General features: G+C 43.5%; 1 protein-coding gene and 1 long non-coding RNA gene across 8 annotated transcripts in view; one reads left to right on the top strand and one right to left on the bottom strand.

Moving 5' to 3' along the window:
- The window catches only part of LOC135178791 (poly(rC)-binding protein 3-like), a 714,994-nt gene that overhangs the window by 11,126 nt on the left and 683,083 nt on the right, over positions 1–20,785 (bottom strand). For 5 of the 7 annotated variants that reach the window (XM_064150036.1, XM_064150037.1, XM_064150033.1 and 2 more), the window contains 4 exons: positions 20,542–20,617; positions 18,798–18,850; positions 7,929–8,098; positions 1,997–2,345 (listed from right to left, as the gene is read on the bottom strand). In XM_064150036.1, coding sequence (XP_064006106.1) covers positions 1,997–2,345; positions 7,929–8,098; positions 18,798–18,850; positions 20,542–20,617 — 648 coding nt within the window. Of the gene's footprint in view, positions 1–1,996; positions 2,346–5,597; positions 6,757–7,928; positions 8,099–18,797; positions 18,851–20,541; positions 20,618–20,785 lie in introns of those variants that run through there. The other 2 variants (XM_064150038.1, XM_064150039.1) reach the window with 2 other exon arrangements.
- LOC135178794 (uncharacterized) lies at positions 1,526–3,104 on the top strand. The gene is made up of 3 exons (XR_010303748.1): positions 1,526–1,821; positions 1,942–2,062; positions 2,907–3,104. It is a non-coding gene; the product is annotated as an uncharacterized LOC135178794 (long non-coding RNA).

Raw genomic sequence — 20,785 nt, 5'->3', positions numbered from 1 at the left:
CAAACAAAATGCAGTTCAAAACTAGTTCCAACAGCTAGTAACCAGCCATTGCATTCCCCAGCTCTCTTCTACTGGGCTGAAATTAGATGTTTGGTTTTGATTAATCTGAATGTCTCATTGTAGGGATGCAACCTGTCCAGGCAGCAAGCTTTGCACCTTCTTTGATAAATGCTAGATTGTATTAATTAAAACACAACCTGATTGCATGATTAGTGGTGAGTTCAATAGGGATTGTATTTTGTACAGAAACCTAAGAAAACTAAATCATTTTGGCTGACCAAAATAGCAGGTATAGGAAGCTTCTCCCTCCCCTCTACCTGGAGGGGAAGGAGACCTGGTGAGACCACATTTGGGTAGTGTATCCAGTTTTGGGCTTCCCAATTCAAGAGAGACAGGGATCTACTGGGACCTTCTGGAGACAGTCCAATGAAAAGCTATGAGGATAAAGTTCTTCACTGAGAGAGTCATTGGACACTGGAATGGGCTGCCCAGGGAGGTGGTGGAGTCGCCATCCCTGGAGCTGTTCAAGGCAGGGTTGGACGTGGCACTTGGTGCCATGGTCTAGCCTTGAGCTCTGTGGTAAAGGGTTGGACTTGATGATCTGTGAGGTCTCTTCCAACCTTGGTGATACTGTGAGGATGATTAAGGGACTTCAACAAGTCTCCTATAAAGAAAGATTGAGAGGATTGGGACTGTTTAGTCTGGAGAAGGCTGAGAGGGGAATCTTATTAATGTCTGTGAATATCTGAGGGGTGAGTGTCAAGAGGAAGGGGACAGGCTCTTTTCAGTGTCACCTGGTAATAATGGATATAAGCTAGAACAGGTCAAGCTCCACCTCAACATGAGGGGAAACTTCTTTACTGTGAGAGTGACAGAGCACTGGAACAGACTGCCCAGAGAGGTTGTGGAGTCTCCTCTGGAGACTTTCAAAGCCAACCTGGACGTGTTCCTGTGTGGCCTGCCCTGGGTGATGCAGCTTTGGCAGGGGTGGTAGGACCCAGTGATCTCTGAAGGTCCCTTCCAACCCCAGCAGCCTATGATCTTATGACATGCAGGAAGGGAACCAGAATTCGTGACTGTATATTGTGTGACTTGTACCTGCTATTAAGTACTAGCAAAAATAAGTACTTAGTCGGTATATATGAGTTAAATATCTGAGTTGAAAAGGAGGAGCATGCTCCCCCTCCCTAAAGCAGAGTTCTGTTTTTTCCAAACCAGAGAAGAATTGTTGCAGCCTTTAGAAGAATGCAGTGGAAAGGCATAGGTGCCTGACACTATATCTTACTGTCTTTTAATAGTTTTAATTTAGCAGTTCTTCTCAGACCAGAAAGCATAATTTGGTGTACATAGAAGTACCTGAGGTTTGGTACTTCCTAGCCCTTACCTCTTGCTCACAGGCATGTGTTTGGGCAGGGAAAGTGGGAGTCTGCAGGTCTGTTGAGAACAACAGAATTACCAGGGGGGATTTCAGGGGCATTGGCAGTCATTACAAGTAATACATGTGCAGGCAGTTAGCAACAGAAAAAATCATCAGCGGTGCCTATCTGTTTTGTACTTGGAGGGATCCCTTGAAGAGGCTGCATGTGTATTAATGTGACAGGCAGCACTGCTGAAGCAGGGACCTGGCAGAAGAGACCTGGCTGTACAAATTTTGCCTCATTTACATATCTTTTCTCTCCAGATGTCTCCTTGCTGGGATGGTGGCAACCCACCTGTGCTGCAGGGCCGCCAAAGGCCAGCCCTGGCGGTGGCGCCAGCATCAGGAAGGTGTTGTCAGGGAAAGGCCCTGGGCTAGCACTCGCCTGCTGTTGGAACTAGTTGGTAGGTTGTGCCTGGGCGTTAGTTGTTAAGCAGAGCGGAAGACGACTTGAGTCGGTAGCAGTTAACACTAAGCGATTGAACAGCAAGTAAGAGATGCCGTATTGTTTCCTTCATAACTAGGAGCTACCAGAGACTCTTGGTAGAGCTGGCAAAGCTTGCATTGTGTCTCATCCCTTCAATATGGAGCAAACTTCTGGCGGTCAGATTTCTTAACCCCACTCGTCGAAGGAATTTTGGCAGTGTAAGCGGACAAACTCCCCGTGGCCCCCGCGGCAGCCGCGGCATTTAGTGCCAGGAGTGGGACAGTTTTCATGCCAAGCAGACTGGAGACAGGAACGGCATAGTGGGTGGTTGGCAGAGTTGGCAGGGGAGGGGGGGTACTGACGGTAACGGCGGAGGCGGCCGCCAGCACGGCCATGGAGGTGGGGGTGGAGGTAGGGGTGGCAGACTGAGAGAGGTTCATGTTGAGGTCAACAGGGGTCGTGACGGAAGCGGTCTGGGTGCTGACTTTAGCCATCTCTAAGCTGCAAACGAAGAGAGGAAGAGGAACAAATAGGTTGGGAAGGTCCAGCCAGGGTGATGGGGCAGGGAGGAGGAGGAAGAGGAGGAGGGAGGAATGGCGGGAGGAACAGCAACCACGAAAGGTCAGGATTAGATCGGTGGACCAGGTGGACAGACGAGTGGGACAGGGGGGAGAGAGGAAAAAGGGAAATGAGGGTCATAGGAGGAACATGTTATGTGTTAAGGAAGAGAACTAACAAAAGGGCTGCTCATGGTTTGATGGTGAAAACATCACTGAGACAAGTTTTTCCAAAAAACCAAAACCGGTTGGAGGGGTTTGCTAGTTTATTCTGCACAGGGAAAGGGGGAACTCTAAGGAATGCAGGTAATGGTAAAAAGATGGAAAAAACCAAAACTTAAAAGAAAACTTAAAAGTAACGATGACGTTTACTCCCCAGCACTGGTAACGGTGAATTTTGCTTTTCAAAATGCTGGCATTTTTGAAAGGGGGACACGGGGGGTTTTAGTAGTTTTTCAGTTTGTCAATTTTGTGACATAAACAGTACCTTTTGTCATTTTGCTAGGAAGAGAGGAGACTGGACAATGATTGGATTTGCTAGGACGAGAGGAGACTGGACAACAATTGGATGCTTTCATCTAAGGCATAAAGTTCTGGTGGGTGGGGGTTTGTTTTGGTTTGGTTTAGAAAGGTCGTTTTTCATTTCATCAGCTGTTGAAGTCATTGTGCATTTCCCACATAAACCAAACCTGATTAGCCAGCATTCGCTTCCATTTCTAATTTCTTCAGAGTGTCTTTAAACCACAACAAAGTATTCATGCAATCTAATTATAAGGAACCAGGAAACAAAAAAAAAGAGAGAAAAACACCCTGGTTCCCACAGCAACAGGATCCTTTCTGAGCTTGTGGCAGTGGTTACAGTGAACATAAAAGAGAGCTTAACAGCACCTGACAGACGAAGTCCTACAAGGATACAACATACACATCAGTACCAGGTAAGTTGATTGAACCCGACCTCCCTGCCCAAGGCAACAGCAGGCTCTGGAGGCTGTTGAATATCATGTCCTGTCTAACTCCCACCCACCGGCAGGTGCGATGAGTCTGGCCCACATGCTTAGGCTTTTCTGTACATGTTAGAAATAAAAACACAGCAATTCCAAGGATGCAATTGTTGTTTTGTTGTGACCAAATGTTTACCTAGTTCAACTCTCCGTTTGCTCTTTGCTTGTTGCAGCCTGTGAGCTGGCTTTTGGGTTGGCAGACAACCTAAGCACGTATTTCAGGATGCATTTTGTATGTAACCAGCTGTGAGGTATGTCAGCCTACCATGTAAATAGCACCAGCTACAGTTCTACATGTACTAACTCCATGTATGGGTTAGTACATGTAATTAACTATTTTGTCAGGCTCCTGGGCTTTCTCCTCAGGTGAGCTGAGGAGCTGCAGTAGCTTCTCCCTCCCAGAGTGGAATGCCAGTGAGCCAACTGCTTGGCCATACAGAAAGACCTGCCACTTCTTTATTAGGTCCCACCTGGTCTGTGGAAGCTTTCCAGCACAAGGTTTGTGCTGGTTCCTGTTGGTAGATAGGGGTTGGGTGTGCAGGCTTAGAGAGCAGCTGTAGCCAGGCTACAGGATGGGAGAGGCATGTGGTCACCCTGCTCAAGGCCTAGAAGAGCCTTGCTTTTCCTCACCCTTAGACTTACATGCAGCTTTGAAAGTAACAGCCTCTGGTCTATTCATGGCTGAGAAATACAATGACCAGAAGGCCTGCCTGCTTTGTGCAAGGGCAAGGACATAAGTGATCAACCATCATAACAGAGAAGATGGAGACACTGGACTGCAGTTTTCCAAAGCATTGCTGCTGACAGTGATAGGATACTTGGAGAAAGTCTGAGCTGGGGAGAGGAGCATGGAGGAGAGAGGGAAATACCTGAGCACCAAACTCCACTCTTCCTCATAAAAGAAAGAGCATGCTTGGAGTATTAAATCCTTGGTGGCTTTTGCTGAGCAGTTGGAAGGTGTTTGTCTTCTCTGAGGGACCAGGAGGAGAGAAGGTTGAGTGCGTAAAATGAGCACCCATTTACAGGAGGTAAAGCTTTGGATCCTACCCCATGGTGTTTATCTGTGCCCATGGCTGAGCAGCTCCCAAGTCTTTCTAAGTCTTGCAGCAGGGTTGCTCTTTGTGGAACACAGGGTGCCCTTGCACTGCTAGCTACGCTACTTGCAATCTGCTCGCACAGTGCATTTACATCAAGAATACTGAACCGGTGTAGCCAGCTCCCGTGTACGTCCTCCGCTTGGGGTGCAGGAGTTACGTGATGGTATCTTAGCAGGTTCTGAAAAATTCAGTAGGGTTTTTAAATATTTTGAACTCAGTATTATTATGGGAGGGAGGCAAAGAAAATGCAGGACTTGGTGTTTCAAATTTGCTTACCTTGCAGCTGACAACAATTTGAAAAATCTCCTTGCTGACATGGGGGCTGAGACTGAGACTTCCCTGCACTGGCAGGGAGAATAGGTTTGCTCGGCTGGTGTACTCCCTGTCTCTGCTGTACTCACACAGGTACCATTAAAGTGATAATTTGCTCTGCTTTACATTCTTATCAGTGGTAACACGGAAGGTGCACCTGTGTCAGGTTAGCTATAAGCTGTCCTGTGACTGGCAGTTTCCCAAACCCATTGTACATGGAACAGAATTGAGTGTGAAAGTGGATGAGGCAGCCTTTCTGCAAAGTGTTATGGTGCAAATTTTACATCATCCATGTCAAGACTTACATTTTGTGAATATATACAGTGAAGACTACATCCCGTGTTACCTTGAACTAGTGAAGGGAGCAAAGCTTGACTGTGGCTTTGGCAGTCCTGTTAGCTGTGTGAATGAACCTCTCATCAAAATGGTAGTAAAGCCAAAATCTTTGGGAAACTGCTCTTCATCAAGGAGCAAGTGCTGCTGGCTACAATTAACTTATAATTCAAAGTCAAATATTACACAGGAAACCCAAACAACAGTTCATTCTCAATAAAAGCTAGAAGAGGGAATTGGATAGTGAAAAATTCAGTTGCTACAGTGGAGACCAGGTATGAGACAAAAGATTTTACAGGAAAGTAAGACAGTTCTGCAAACAATCTAAGACACAAAAGTCAGTGTTGGGTAATCAATACAGAAACAAAGCAATACTATAGAAATATGTAAATCTCTCTCGATATTGAATCAATATTTATATTATCTGGAATTTATAGTATATTATGTACATATTTGACACCAGATTTCAGTAAAAGTCTTAATCAGATAAAATTATTCTACAGACGGCAACTTTGCCTGGAGGATAATTTAAAGACACACACAGAAGGTTTCAGAAATACTGTGGATTTTTTTTTACATCCTGTGCTTCTGCAAGACATTTATTTATGCAGAAGCACTAGCTCTGGAAACCAAATCCAAGACAACAGATCTTGTGAGGGAGGGAAAAGAAAAAAGTCCACCTTACCCTGAATGCTTATATGGTTTTCTTTACTGTAATTGCTATTTTGACATATCAGACTAAACCTGAGGCTCTCCAGGTACTGTACGCAGTGCTTCCCCAACACTGTTTATTTCATGCCAACATCTTTAAAAGAAACAGGGTTAGGACTGAAATTTGCTCCCAGCATGGCAGCAGCAGCCACGATCTGCCTCTCAGAAACCTGCCTAAGCACCTAAACCTCAGCTAAAGCAGACCTCCCTCTTGCCTGACTATTTCTTGATTCTTCCTCCAGTGCAATTGCAAACTGGCACTGCTGCAGTAGTAGCATCTAATTGAACAGGTGAAAGGAGAAATCTGGAATAGTGTCACTTTTTAAAATGAAAAAGTCACCTTAATGTCCTATATTATCTTAGAGCTTATTTATTATACATTAAGATCTTCATTTACAAATGAAGTCACTTCAGCTAAGTACAGTTTCAATACATGGTACATAATAATAGATGATGGTTTATTGTAGATGATGGTAACAAATTACTTCTGTCTAGCAATTCAACAGGAAGAAAGTATTTTGTTTCTGGTTTCAGAGTATAGACTTCACAGAATATCCATGGTTACGACTGCTGAGAAGTTTTCTTCTTTGCAAAAGTATATTAAAAGACCTCATATATATCCCACTCCATCAAAAGAATCATTAAGCAGAATCATTAAACAGAGGTGTGAGAGTTCACAGGCTTTGCTAAAGTGAGGCAAACAAAGGTTTGTTCACTAATATTTCTGTCTCTGGTGAGCAGCTCACTGCAGCTCCATTAATAAGTGCATTATTTTATTTGCATGCTTTAGCTGTCCTGAAGATCTTAAATTGTTATCTTCTGAGATCCAGATGCATGCCATGTGGTGTTTGTGCAACTAAAAATGAAGGGGTCTATTCTCGTCTCGATGTGTGGGGAATCCCTGAACACCAAGAGAAGAACATATCCTTAAGGGTTAAAGGAGGGAACACATTTTTATTTGATTACAGGGCTTGCGGAAGTGACTTATATTTGCTACAAAGAATATAAATCAAAAGAGCTGTAGGTTGGTTTAGGATTCTGGAAATGGCTTAAGTTTCATGATACCACCCCTCAATAAATCTTTCTCTAGGAAGCCACTTTCAAGCTGAATTACAGAGAGTAGTACTTTTGTCTGTGGTAGCACAGAGCTGCACAAACATCCTCCTCCTTCATCAGGACATTTACAGTGGCTTTAGTGGTGCACTACAGAACCGGGCTGGAGAGGAGGTTAAGACCATAGGAAGCTGTATATCCGCTCCACTTATCAATCACGTATTTTCTAGTACCTTAGCAGCAAACACAGTCAAACACAATGCTTGGTTCAGATCACAGTATTTTGAGAGGGAAAAAAATTAAACAGGCAATGAAATACACAGATCCTCCCCTCATTATGTTGCCTCAGTCCAGTGTTTACAAGGGAACAAGGTATCCACTGCACTGTCTCAAGAAAACTGCAAATATGTTTAACTGCATCTATTTTATTCTTTTTCCAAATAATCCCATCAAAATGGAGAGAGACTTAAGCTGTCACAGCCAGTGCTTCCATTAATTCTGGCCCCAAGAACTGGTGGAGCAGAGAGCCTCACCCTGTCCCATTAGGGAATGCTTTTCAAAAAAATCGTGATGCTGTCTCTGAAAAAATAAATTCTGTGCCTCTTTAGCAACCAAATGTCAATGACTCTGAGTAGCCATTTCCAGTTAGGATATTAAATCTGTTTTGCATTTTGTTTCACTATATTTGCCATTTAGGGCAGTAAAATGGGTCTGTGAAGAGTTTATGATTGCCATTTTATTTAGTTTATCTGCCTGTATTTTAGATGAATACTAATGTGATTATTCAGATATTTTTAACTTTTCTCACTCAACATGTACCTGGATGAAGCTCTGCTGCACATGAGCCAACAGCAATCACAGGTTCTAGTGATACAGGCTTTACAAATCACTAGGAATTGAATACTGCTATGCAAAATGGACACTGCAAAGCAACCTTCTGGATCTATTCAGGACAGACATTTTCTGGAGAGCAGACAGAGCAGTCTTGCAGAAGCATTATCACTTACAAAGCAAACTTACCTTGCATTAATGAGGTACTGTGCTAAGCTGATGTTTGCAGGGGATCCTGTGATTGTAACTTGTCGTTCTGCAGAGCCTTCTGTGGCATTAGCAATCTTGATCTGCGCTCCTGACATTTGCCTGATTTCATTTATCTTACTGCCTTGTCTGCCAATAATGCAGCCTATTAACTGGAGTGGGACAAAGACTGAGATTAGTGTCACAGACACAAGCAAAAACCACTTAACTGCAGTTCGTAGCATTGCTAAAAGCATGGTTATGAAGTGCTCAATGTCAAAAGATTTTTGCTGTGCTGTTTGGAATTAATTTGCTCTATGGTCATATGCCTTTAAATCAAGTTCTACTGCTACAATTCAGAATCGAAGCATTTGGCTGTCTTCTGTGGCAGAAAATGAGTGTGCCATGGTGTGGACTAATACAAACCACAGGCCAGCCTGACTACCAGTGGCAGTAGCAAGCTGAAAGCAGCTCCTGGAAGCCAGGCTGGCCACCTACAGCTGCTGCTGTTCAGCTCTGCACTGTTCCAGTGCACTGCCAGTCCTTGACCTCCTTGGGGACACGTGGTCTTTGGTTGGCTAGGTACTGCCCTGTTAAAGTCAGTGGGATTTACAGCTCTCTAACTGCAGGCAGCAGATGTAGAAAAACTCAGTTTTGTGTCCCTAGATAGCAGTTTTTTAGTGTTATCTTCAACTATTAGTGTTTTAATGATTTGCTAGAGACAGATTCAGTGTCCAGGTATTTTATCAAAAGAGGAAACCTTGGTGAGCATCATCCCTGCTTCACACTCAGGGACATGTAGAAAGCCAGAGCAGGCATCTAAGTAGCTGAAACAAGCTCGGGAGGAGCACCCACAATGGGGGGAAAATGAGGTTCCAGGAAACAAGTACACAGGGTATCTGGTCCTGTTGAAGCAGCAGGGCCTTGCTGAACTCTCTGTGCTTACCCTGAGGGCCTATCTTAGTATCTAAGTCCACATACCACTGCAGGGGACCTATGTTAACTTCACCAGGAAGCCTTTAGCCTGTCTCTGTGCACGTGAATGTGACTGCATATGCTCGATGTTAGCAGCACAGGGATCCCTAAGTGCCTGCTTCCTATGCCTCAGTCTCACTGACCTCCACAGTCTGCAAGCAGTGTCGGTGAAGCAGGTGAGAAGAGTGCCCAGAGCACAGATGGTAGCACCAGTGCCAGTCAGTGGTGGTTTTTTTTATTATTAGAGTGTGCCATCAGTGTGGGGAAAGCAAAAGCAGTCCTACCCGAACAGCAATGTACAGCAAATCTGGCAGCATTAGAGCTACTCCTATCTATTAAAAAAACATGCAAAAATATGTAACAATGTATTATTTGGAAAGCTTTCAAGCAATCCAGTTCACAGATGTCATTGTGCCACTCAAAGCAAAGGAACTGTGTGGGGCTGCTGGTTCTTACGGCATATTGTGAGACGCAGCCTTACAGCTCTGGGAAGGCACTTGCTCAGGAGACTGCTGCTTGTATGTGCTGACATCTTCTGATGAGGCCTGTAACCTAGGTGGGTCAGCTTAAAACATTCACAGTCTCCTAGCTAAATTCTATTAAAGTTGCAAGAACTCAGTCCAAACCTGTCAAGAATATTGGTGATGCAATTATCCAGAAAAGGCTTCAATCTGGAGCTCACCAGTGTCATCCTTTGTTGCTGTTGCAATGGGATCCTTGATCATGCTCTGCAAGCCATAGCATGACTTGCAGCTCATGCAGAATTCACTTCTTCATTTGCCATGTAGGAAGGACAGTAGTGCTGCAGTGCATGGGCTTTCTCTGGGGTGCCCTTCCAATTACATATTAGTTATGATGAAATTTGTGCAGTTATCTGAATATTCCAGAGCTGATAGGTTCTGGAAGAAGTTCAGGGGACTGCCTTTCCACTAAAAAGCTCTGATCACTAAGGGCATGGACAAGTGATTTTACATAAAATCACCTGCTCTACCTTGCTTTGAGATGAGGCTGTGTCAAACTGTTTCTCTTCTCAATACTGATGTTTCCAATGCTGTCAGCTGCCCCCTGTCATTCTGCATCTATGATGAACTATGTGTAATGCAGTGCCCCAAAAGCCCCTAACCACAAAAGCAAGCTTCCCTAGGCTTTGAAAGCAGCTACCTTGCAGGTAGCACTGCCTGTTTCATATACATGGGCTGGCTGCTTTTCCAAGCCCAGTAGGTGAAGTTAAGGAACATGTAAGATGACAGCAGAGCTGTTTTCAAGGATCTTAGGTGCTGCATTATTTTTGATGTCCCCTGCTTTCTCAACATACAGTAAGCTTTACTCTCACTACAGAATACATCTAGAGGAAATTCTCCAGAAAACAAGTAATAGAACTGGCCCATGTAAGAGAAGCCAAACCTACTATAGGTTACACCAAGCCTATTATGCACTATAGTGTAATACATATACTGTAAATATATCTATAATATATATGAATGCCGTGGAAGGCCAAATTAGGCCTAAAGATGTCCTGGCTTGCCCAGACATGTTTTCTGCTCTTCCACCTTCTGCTGATGGAAGAAGCAACTGCAGGAAAGGAAGACAAAAGGCCTGGTGCCACTGAGCCTCCTTCTTTCCTTCCAAATTGTAAATAGAGTACCCTCATGTTTATACACTTGTTACCCTAAAAAGGTAAAAGTAAGCCCTGGCTTCACCTAATAAAGTTTGGCTAACTGCTATTCTGATTGGCTGATCTGTGGCCAAGGAGCCATAAGTCTTGGGCTGTTTTGATACAAAGAGATTAGCAGGTAACACAATGTGCTCTGCCTTAATGTGCTTCTGCCTCATTGCCATTTTATCCTTCCATGCTTTGCAACATTCTGCATGCTGCATAATAACAAGCCCTGATACTTCATGTTTGTCTACCTGGAAACTTGCCATGTCTCAAGTTTGCTGGAGAAGACATTGAGTGTCTTTATGCAACAGGCTCACTTAGCCAGCGCAACATCGTGCCAAGACTGCACACCTGCAAGTCTTCTGCCAAGACTGGGAGACCTGGAAGGGACACAGATCATCAAAGAGAAACCAGGATTGGGTCAGAGATCATCTGCCTCTCTCCCAGCACCTTGTTAGAGCCTGGGAAGCCTCAGTGGCTATAAAGACACCGACAGAACTCCCTGCAAGCGTTTGGGTACTGTCTGGAAATTGTAGTTAGCCCCAGGAATCCGGAGATAACTTTTGTGAGTAAATATTCAAAAGCCTCTTTACAAAACTCTGTAAAACCCTAAGTGAATCCAAGTGCCTTCTGCCTTAAGCAGAAAGGAGCTTCTTGAGTCCCTCTAGTGGGCAAGTGGTATAACTGACCACAAAAACCTCTCCAGTTCTAATGGTTTAATATTGATGCTATTGCTAGTTATTTCTTAAGTATTCTAGGTCCTCTGTTCTCATCTGTGTGATGTTTTCATGGCCATTGCAAATAACCTATTATTAAAATTGTGTCTGGCAGCAAGATTTCTGAATATCAAAATTATTAAACAATATTAATTTTGAAAAATCCTCTCTCACACCATAATAGCTGCCATCACATGGAACAATAGACTGACTATATGTATGTACAAATGTCCGTGCAAACACACGCACATAATGTGTGTATGTACACACACATACATTTTAATGCTCACAAGGCGTGAGTGGAACACTTTAGCTCAGATGTGCACCTAGCCCAGCAGCCTGTCTCTGCTTACAAAAACAGTAAAACCAGTGTGAGGTATAAACAAGTTACCATTGGTATCCCAAATTCCCACCCAAAGCTCACAGACCACCTGAGCAGCAGCTGGTATTTTCGCCTTTATGCTCAATAGTCCATGTGTCTGTCAACTTATTTTTTAACCCTATTTCTCCTTCTGCTGCCCAACACAGGCCACAGCAGTGACCTGCAGAGCTTGCTCGTGGGTAGTGCATATGATTATTTGTCGGTATATTTCGAAATTTCATCTGACATCCCCAGCAGGACCAGGGAAATCCTTCTGCCCCTGTACTCAGCACTGGTAACGCCACACCGCGAGTGCACCATGAGTACTGTGTCCAGTTCTGGGCTCCTCAATTTAAGAAAGATGTTGAGGTGCTTGAAGATGTCTGGGCAACAAGGCTGGAGGGGACTGGAGCACAGCCTGTGAGGAGAAGCTGAGAGAGCTGGGGTTCTCAGCTTGGAGAAGAGGAGGCTCAGGGGAGACCTCATTGCTCTCTACAGCTGCCTGAAGGGAGGCTGTAGCCAAGTGGGGTTGGTCTCTTCTCCCAGGCACCCAGTGACAGAACAAGAGGACGCAGCCTCAAGCTATACCAAGGCAGGTTTAGATTGGATGTTAGGAGGAAATTCTTCACAGCAAGTGATTGGCATTGGAATGGGCTGCCTGAGGAAGTGGAGTCACCATTCCTGTAAGTGTTTAAAAGGAGGCTGGATGAGGCACTTAGTGCCACGGTTTAGTTAATTAGAAGGATCAGGTGGTAGGTTGGACTCGATGATCTTAGAGGTCTTTTCCAACCTGGTTAATTCTCTGATTCTGTGACTGTGAGCACCAGGGAATACTCTTCATTTTCTCTGCATGGCTTCTGCTCTTTCCCTACCTCAATGTACCTCATTTATCCTCATGCCAAAAAAAATCCAACACTCAAACAAACCAGCCTTAAAACATGAACTCTGTTTTTTGCCTTTTTCTAGTTTTAATCTGTCCTTCAGTAATGTTCTGCTGGTGCTAATAAAAACAGGCCTGAATCAGGAGTCCTGAGCCTTAAAGAGTGGGACTAGAAGATGCGCTCTTAATTCTCCCACTCCAAACTCTTGATGCTAATACTTTCTCCTAATACACTGTGCTGTCCCTGAGGCAGGTCCCACTTTTCCAAGTTTTTTAGATCCCTAGAATCATAGAATGGTTTAAGTTGGAAGGGACCTCAAAGATCATCCAGTTCCAACCCCCTGCCATAGGCAGGGACTAAATACTAAAGATAAATGCAATATCTCCTCCCCCCACCCCTGATAATGCTGAAGTAATTGACAGAGGCTAAAAATAACAGCTTTCTGCTGGGTGCTTCCTACAGTTTGTTCCTCTGTGTTCATCACACTTCACTGCTTCTGCGCAGCAGTGTGAGCAATCAAAATTGTTAGTTTTTTTTAATTTTAATCCTAGTCCAATGCTACAAAGTATTGCTTGTCACAGCAAGTGACACAAAGCCCACATGCTCTCTAAATACTGATTAAAAGGTCATATTCCTTTCTTATATTGAATGTAGCATAGTAAAAATGGGCAAGGAGTAGCCTCTGCAACCTAATACCTGCTGTACAGAGCAGGGATGTTGACTGTACCTGACCACAGGTACACACGGTTCCCCTGCAACCTCCACTGCCAACCCAGAGCACATCCATTTGTCTTAGCAGAGTCTCTGCATTAGTTGAGTAAGCAGGTGCACTTCATGAGGTTAGACTCTTCAATCACTTTTCAGGAAGAAACAGACTTCATTATTTCCAGGTTTGGGTTGGCTTGGTTGAGTAGGGTTTTTTTTTTTCTCATTTGGTGGGTTCTTTTTAGTTAGAAATGTCAGGGCAGAGTACTCCATAGGGAAAAATAATCTCTTGAGATACAATTACAGTTCTTTACAGACTCAGGCTCAGGGGTGATCTCATTGCTGACTACAACTACCTGAAGGGAGGCTGTAGCCAGGTCGGGGTTGGTGTCGTCTCCCAGGCAAACAGCAACAGAACAAGGGACACAGTCTCAAGTTGTGCTGAGGGAGGTATAGGCTGGCTGTTAGGAGGAAGTTCTTCACAGAGAGAGTGACTTGCCACTGGAATGGGCTGCCCAGGGAAGTGGTGGAGTTGCCGTCCCTGGAAGTGTTCAAGACAAGACTGGATGAGGCACTTAGTGCCATGATCTAGTTGATTGGACAGGTTTGGGTGATAAGTTGGACTGGATAATCTTGGAGGTCTCTTTCAACCTGGTTGATTCTATGATTCTATGATTTTAATGCAGGGCCTGGAAATCGATGCTCAAATACTCTGTGTCTCTTAAAAGCCAACAGTAGGCATTAACTTCACATTCCTTGACAGGATAATGCTAAATCTGGACTATAATAATTTCACAGGCTTTGCAAGAAGGCATATAGAAAACATGTTTGGAAATGAGCCTCCTTATTACTTGTTTTGTAACCCAAATGACACTGCAGATTTGTGTGCATTTCAGTTTATTGAGGATCCAACACCAATGCCCATCTTCTTCCCTAAAGTGAGCAGTAGATAGTTTTGGGAGAAATACATGTAATGCTAAATAGTGCCTTGTCCCACAATGGTCTTACCTTGCTTCTGCTGGATATTAAGTCTGAAAAAATCATTCTACTGCTTCCTGAGCTCATCTGGATATAGGTCTACTTGAGAATCAAATGGCATTGTCTCAGGGTGAAACAAAAATCAGGACACGTGTAAACATCAAAAATTACTTTTAAAAATTTAAATTACTTTTATAATGCATTCCCTTAAACACTGCTGATTGACAGAATGTGTTTAATTCTGTGTTTTTTTCTCTGGGTACTATTTCTCTATCACATGTGAGTCTTTCAGCAGTAATGTAAATTTATTGTGGTTTTAAACCCTCTCGTACTAATGGAAAGTCTGACAGCAGCTTAGTTTTATAACTAGGCACTTGTTCTCAAGACTCTTCTGGAGAGGGCTGTAGGGAGGGTGAGATGAATCTCTCCTGTAATGTGTAGGGTCAGATACTGCCCATATGTTTTTCTTAAGGGATTGTACTGATTCTCTCCCGTGCAGGTGATGGATTGAGGATCTGCAAAGATCAGGCCCCAGTCATCTCTAGTAAAAGAGACCTCCCCAGAGCCATCACACAGAGCTGATGCTGGATTTCACTGTGCACTGCTCTAAGGGTGTTTTGCACATGTGGGTCCCCCTCTGTCATTTGCAGGGTAGTACTTCTGGCTCCATGGGAAAATAGAGATGATTCTGCAGTATGCCATTTCCAGCTTGGATGGATTGGCATTTCTGTTTCAATGGAATGTTGATCAGATTTGTAGCTTTTGTAAAATGTTTGTGGTGCTTTCCAAAGGTCTAATGGGATGAGATTTAACAAGGCCAAGTGCAGGGTTCTGCACTTTGGCCACAACAACCCCAAGCAGCGCTATAGGCTGGGGACTGAGTGGCTGGAGAGCAGTCAGGAGGAAAGGGACCTGGGGGTACTGATAGATAGTAAGCTGAAGATGAGCCAGCAGTGTGCCCAGGTGGCCAAGAGAGACAATGGCATCCTGGCCTGCATCAGGAACAGTGTGGCCAGTAGGTCAAGGGAGGTTATTCTTCCCCTGTATTCAGCACTGGTCAGACCACACCTTGAGTACTGTGTCCAGTTCTGGGCCCCTCAATTCAAGAAGGATGTTGAGGTGCTGGAACATGTCCAGAGAAGGGCAACAAAGCTGGTGAGGGGCCTGGAGCACAAATCCTATGAGGAGAGGTTGAGGGAGCTGGGCCTGTTTAGCCTGGAGAAGAGGAGGCTCAGGGGTGATCTTATTACTGTCTACAACTACCTGAAGGGCCATTGTAGCCAGGTGGGGGGTGGCCTCTTCTCCCAGGTAACCAGCAATAGAACAAGGGGACACAGTCTCAAGTTGTGCCAGGGTAGGTATAGGCTGGATGTTAGGAAGAAGTTCTTTACAGACAGAGTGATTTCCCATTAGAATGGGCTGCCCAGGGAGGTGGTGGAGGCACCGTCCCTGGGGGTCTTCAAGAAAAGACTGGATGAGGCACTTAGTGCCATGGTCTAGTTGATTGGATAGGGCTGGGTGATAGGTTGGACTGGATGATCTTGGAGGTCTCTTCCAACCTGGTTGATTCTATGATTCTATGAAAGTGGTTTCTATGATTCTATGAAAGGGGAAGTTGTTTTCCTGTTACTTGCCTCTGCCGCTATCTCCCACATAGATGCAAAATATGGATACTTTTTTAAAAAGACACTTTTTTTTTACTATTATTAGTTTTTGTCCTTTACTCTCGGTGGGTATTTTGAGGGATCAGATTGTGAAATCTCAAGATACCTGTGACCTGTGCCCATTCAGCTACACACAGGCATACCATCTTTCCATTTCCTGAGGGACTCGCCACTGTTAACACAGCTTTGAGACTCAAGTGAAACACACTTACATTGTGTAACCTGTGCAGCAGTGGAGGGCCAGAAAAGATTCCAGCAAGGCAAGAAAGGCAAACAACTGTCCCTATAAGAGGTTTTGGTGAGGAAAAGGAGGTACTAGATAAGCATCAAAGTGACTTCTGAGAGGGACCTGCAGTAATCTCCTCTCTGTTCCCTTTTTGGAAATATGCAGATGTTAGAAGAAATCTCAGAAAGGCAAATCTTCTGAGTTCATGATGTGGAAAGAAGGCTTTGGCTTTTAGCTTGTTGAAAATAACTTTCTGTAAATGCATTTCTTTGTTCTCCAGTATCTCTTTGTTACTGAGAAACAGGTTAGTTGCAATTATCACTAACCTGAAGCTATGCAAATTGTAAATGGCTGTTATTTACATTCTGTAGACTAAGCTACAGTCTGAGCTCCTTACTGTCTTTATATCTAATTTTGCTCCATCAAATTCTTACTGAGGCTTTGGATTTATATGTTTATCATTACCTTTGTTTTAAAATGTAAATGTAGCACATGTAAATACACACTGACTTCTCTGGTAGCTGCAGAGCATGTATATATTTCAGGTCTGATGCTCTTCTCATGCATGCTGAACTTCTGCATGCATAAGCACACTGCATAAGAAAGCTGTGGGACTTGTGCAGCACAGGGAACCCCAGGAGACAAGGCAGGCAGGAGACTGGCCATGTGCAGCCTCAGGGCTACAACACAACCCCATGCAAGGCCTGCAGCTTCCTTTACCTTCAACCAGATAAATAATTGCTATGCCACACCAACTGCCTGTCTATCAAAGCTGGAGATGCTTTTCAGGAAAGCAAACTCAAATTACTCATGCAGGCTTTGCTGCGCAACTGCTGTTGTCTATCCCACCCTGGCCAGCATCTGACTGAAAAGGCACACAAGACACAGGTGAAACAGTGCTGATCTCTCCTCACCCTGCTCCCTTTCTGCTCTATGTCCCTCCATCTCCCTCATCTCCTCATTTCTGGCACTGTGCTGCTTGGAGTGCAGCCTTGCTGCAGCAGTGTCGGGGATGCAGGACTCATATGCATGGTTACACTGGGAGATGCCAGGCATGTTGCCCACTTGCAGCCCAAGGACAGCCTGACAGGGCACTGCTGACAGCCTAGGACACAGGCAAAGTGGATGCCTTGGGGAGTTGTGTAGGAAACCTGCAAAATTGCCAAGCAGTCCCTGATGCCCAAAAGAACATTAAAAGTCCTTTCCCCTCTCTACACCAGCACTGCAGCACCAAACACATGGGCAGTGCTAATGCCTCTTGGTCCTTTAACAAACGCCTTGACACCATACAAACATCACACCTCCCTCTCACCACCTGTAGAATCCTAACAGGCTAAGTCTAACCCCACTTTGGCCTTGGTTTTGTTCCTTCAGCAACAACATCAAGACATGCCCTGCATAGCCAGCAAAACCTTGTATTAGAAACAACACATAGATGCATGTTTGATTTTCAGAGGATAGTGCTGAACCAGGGAATGTGAAACCTCCTGTGTGAGAAACTGATGTGTTTTTTTAAAATTGTCTATTGCAGTAGAGGAAACAAAGCCAACTTCCCCCCTGAAGAAGTGGTCAGAAGAGCGACCTTGGATTTGTATCATTGATGGCAAGAACACCTGCCTGAAAGTGAGATTAGAAAACTTGCAATGGAAGAATAAATAGCATGCTTGCATAAAATTCTGAATGCACAAGAAATTGGGTTGCAAAACAGGTAGTGATAAATCAGCAGGGCATCTCCTACTGTGAGCAAAAAGTGAACAAAAATAGCAGCACTCACACCTTTGCTCCTTTGCTACTCTGTATTTTTTTCTTAGTGTACATCATTGCCACTGAGTTTAACAGTGCTTACACAATATTTTAAGTATCTCCTGGATAACATAACTGTTATTTGTGATCCCAACCATGCCTGAAATACTTTTTGCTACTGTAAGAGAACCCTTCCATTTTCCAAGTTACTTTCATTTGTAATGAAAATGGAAAAAACCCACCCCTGTGTGTAATGACAGCGAATAAAAGGGAAGATGTTTTCACGTGACATGCCGTGTATCGGCTGGGCATTCTGTGCAGCAGTTTTACGACTGAACACCATATTGTTTGTGGAGACCAGGTCTGCTCGTCACATACAGGCCAGAGCTGCTGCAGCAAGAATGTTTTTGGCTTTTATTTTCCAAGTAAGTCCTTATATTGCCCCTTTACATAACTGACATAGTTTTTTTTTTTGCTCAGGAAAAACTGGGGTGCAGTGCATACTGGCATGGTACAAGCCACTGTAGTGCAAGTTCTCCACCCACCCCCTGACAAAGAAGACTCCAGCCGAACACACGGCACACAGGCGTTCAAGTACTTCTACTCCCTTTAGCCCTTTTCCTGGGACCGTGTCTGGTAGTGCCATGAGAGAGGAATTTTCAGAACTCATCTAAGACCCCTGTAAAGCAGGCAGCCAGACTTTAATGAAGATGGTGAAGCGCTGCAGGATTGGTGCCATCATGCAACTAAAACAACATCACTGGACACCCGACACAACAGGTGACAGTCACTTCTACTTTCCAGCATTTCACTAATCCCTAACATTCCTTCCCCAACAGACTAAAGGCCATACAATTTATTCTGAGCATTAGTGCTTGCAAATCAGCCAAAGATGAGAGGTTCCCCCTCTGGTAGCAGAGGAGCAAGAGAAGAGAAAGTGATACCGACTATTGGTCCACTTACATCATTGGGAATAGTAAGTTCATGGGAACTGGTTGGAGAAGTGGCATCCAGTCCTATTCAGGGGACAGAGGGAAAATGTTACGCCAGTTGTTTGCAACAAGGGCAAGACACAACGAATGATATCTTAAAGAGGAAACAATACAAAGAGAAGAAAAAAAAAGCAGTAGCAAAGAAAAATAGAGAACTGCTATTGAAACGGCCAGAGATGCAAAACTCAGAGGGCTGGACTAATTTTAAATGCCTTAATTTAATCAACCTTTAACCCACCAAAGCAACAAATGTCACACGAGATTCCACAGGGTCATAGAAAGCATCTAGAAAACTCCCCTAAATTCAGTTGTTTGTTCTAAACACATCAATGGATAGCTGAAATTTGACCTGTCTACCAGGAGTTCTAGAATATGGAAAAATGAAAGTCAAAAGAACAGTTAGCAGAACAAAATACATAGATATGGACAAGAAAAATTAATAAATTAGAATAAGGATGAGAAAATTAACCTGGGAAAACTTGGAAATTACATGTGGGATTAGTTGCTGAAGAAATGTTGGGAAGGGTAATTGTTGAGGGAAAATTGTATGAAATACTCTTAAGCTGCATGCATTTGTTTGTAAATTGGATGGACAAAAGGAAAATGCTCAGGAAAATTAGAATTGCTGCTCTAACACACGGTGACATTACAGAAATGTACATGTCACAAACATAATCAGTAAAAGATTAAGGAGCAGCAAGTCAGTGACAGGCATAACAAGAATATAAAGATAGGAAAGGCAATTTAGTACTAATTTTAGATATTTTATCAGATACATCATGAAAAAACAAAAGTACATTTTGCATATGATCTTCCTTTCTCTCCTTTTCTCTTTTTTTTGGTGTTTATTATTATTACTATTATCTGAAAAGACATGCCCAAAATTCTCATTTCCAAATAGAAAAATGGAAAAGAAATACTCCTGCAAAAAACTGACTCATCTGTATTTTACTTATATCCAACTAAGAGCTGCTTATTTCACATTGACTGTAAAACAGGCAAGTTGCTTATGGAATTTGATGTATGTGATAAAATGTTATTAGCCATACAAAGCATGCACCAGTAGGTATGTACCTTTGTTCTGTGATGTTTTTAGATGCCAGGCATGTATATAGTGAAGTACAGTAAAAACGATTTACTGCAGGGTTAAATGACTTCTCACTCTTGAACCAGGAATTCAGCATCAGTTTTAATAAACACAGACCAAATTTACAGTCTGCCCTTTAATTAATTTTCCACTGCATTTTGTAACTATGTCTGCATATCCAGCAGGAAGGCAGGCACTTGTCCCAGCAGTTTCAGCATGCCCAGTTTCATTAATCAGTATTTCTGTGCCACAACTACATGCTGTTTTCCTGTGTTTCCTTCTTTCTGAAACACGTTATCAAGCTGGAAACTTGATTGGATGCATGCCCAAGTACTTCACTTGGGACCTATTGGTACATACTGTATGGTCCATAATAACTTTAGCAGGAGCAAACAAAAGAAACTCAGGGGTTTAGACGATGGTAAAAATGAAGCAGTTTTGATTAATGTATGTAACAAAAAAAAGCACATTTTAGTAACAGAGGGACAGGAGGAAAGAACAGAGATTAATGTGTAAAACCCGAAGGATTGCTGGTCATTGAGCACATTTATTATTAAAATGATGTAATGACCACGGGAAACAAAGCTGTTAAGAAGAAGGACATCCCCAGGGGGTCATGGGTACGTACCAGGGAAACCAGGGGTGGTCTGCCCAAGGGGAGTAAAGGGGGGATGCTGCATAGCCAACTGGTGAAGCTTGGTCAACTGCAGGGCAGGATGGGAAATTAGAACTAACCAATCAAATGGAATTATTTCAGAGCAGAGAAACCATCTTACATGTTGTTCTACAACTGGATTAATTAAAATTATATTGAAGAAAAAAAAGTTTTAATCATTCACACTAATCTATTGTAGATAGAAAAAAAAACCCAA

Source organism: Pogoniulus pusillus, chromosome 10 (genome assembly GCF_015220805.1).
Source record: "Pogoniulus pusillus isolate bPogPus1 chromosome 10, bPogPus1.pri, whole genome shotgun sequence".
Taxonomy (NCBI): domain Eukaryota; kingdom Metazoa; phylum Chordata; class Aves; order Piciformes; family Lybiidae; genus Pogoniulus; species Pogoniulus pusillus.
This window is presented reverse-complemented; position numbering and strand designations above follow the sequence as displayed.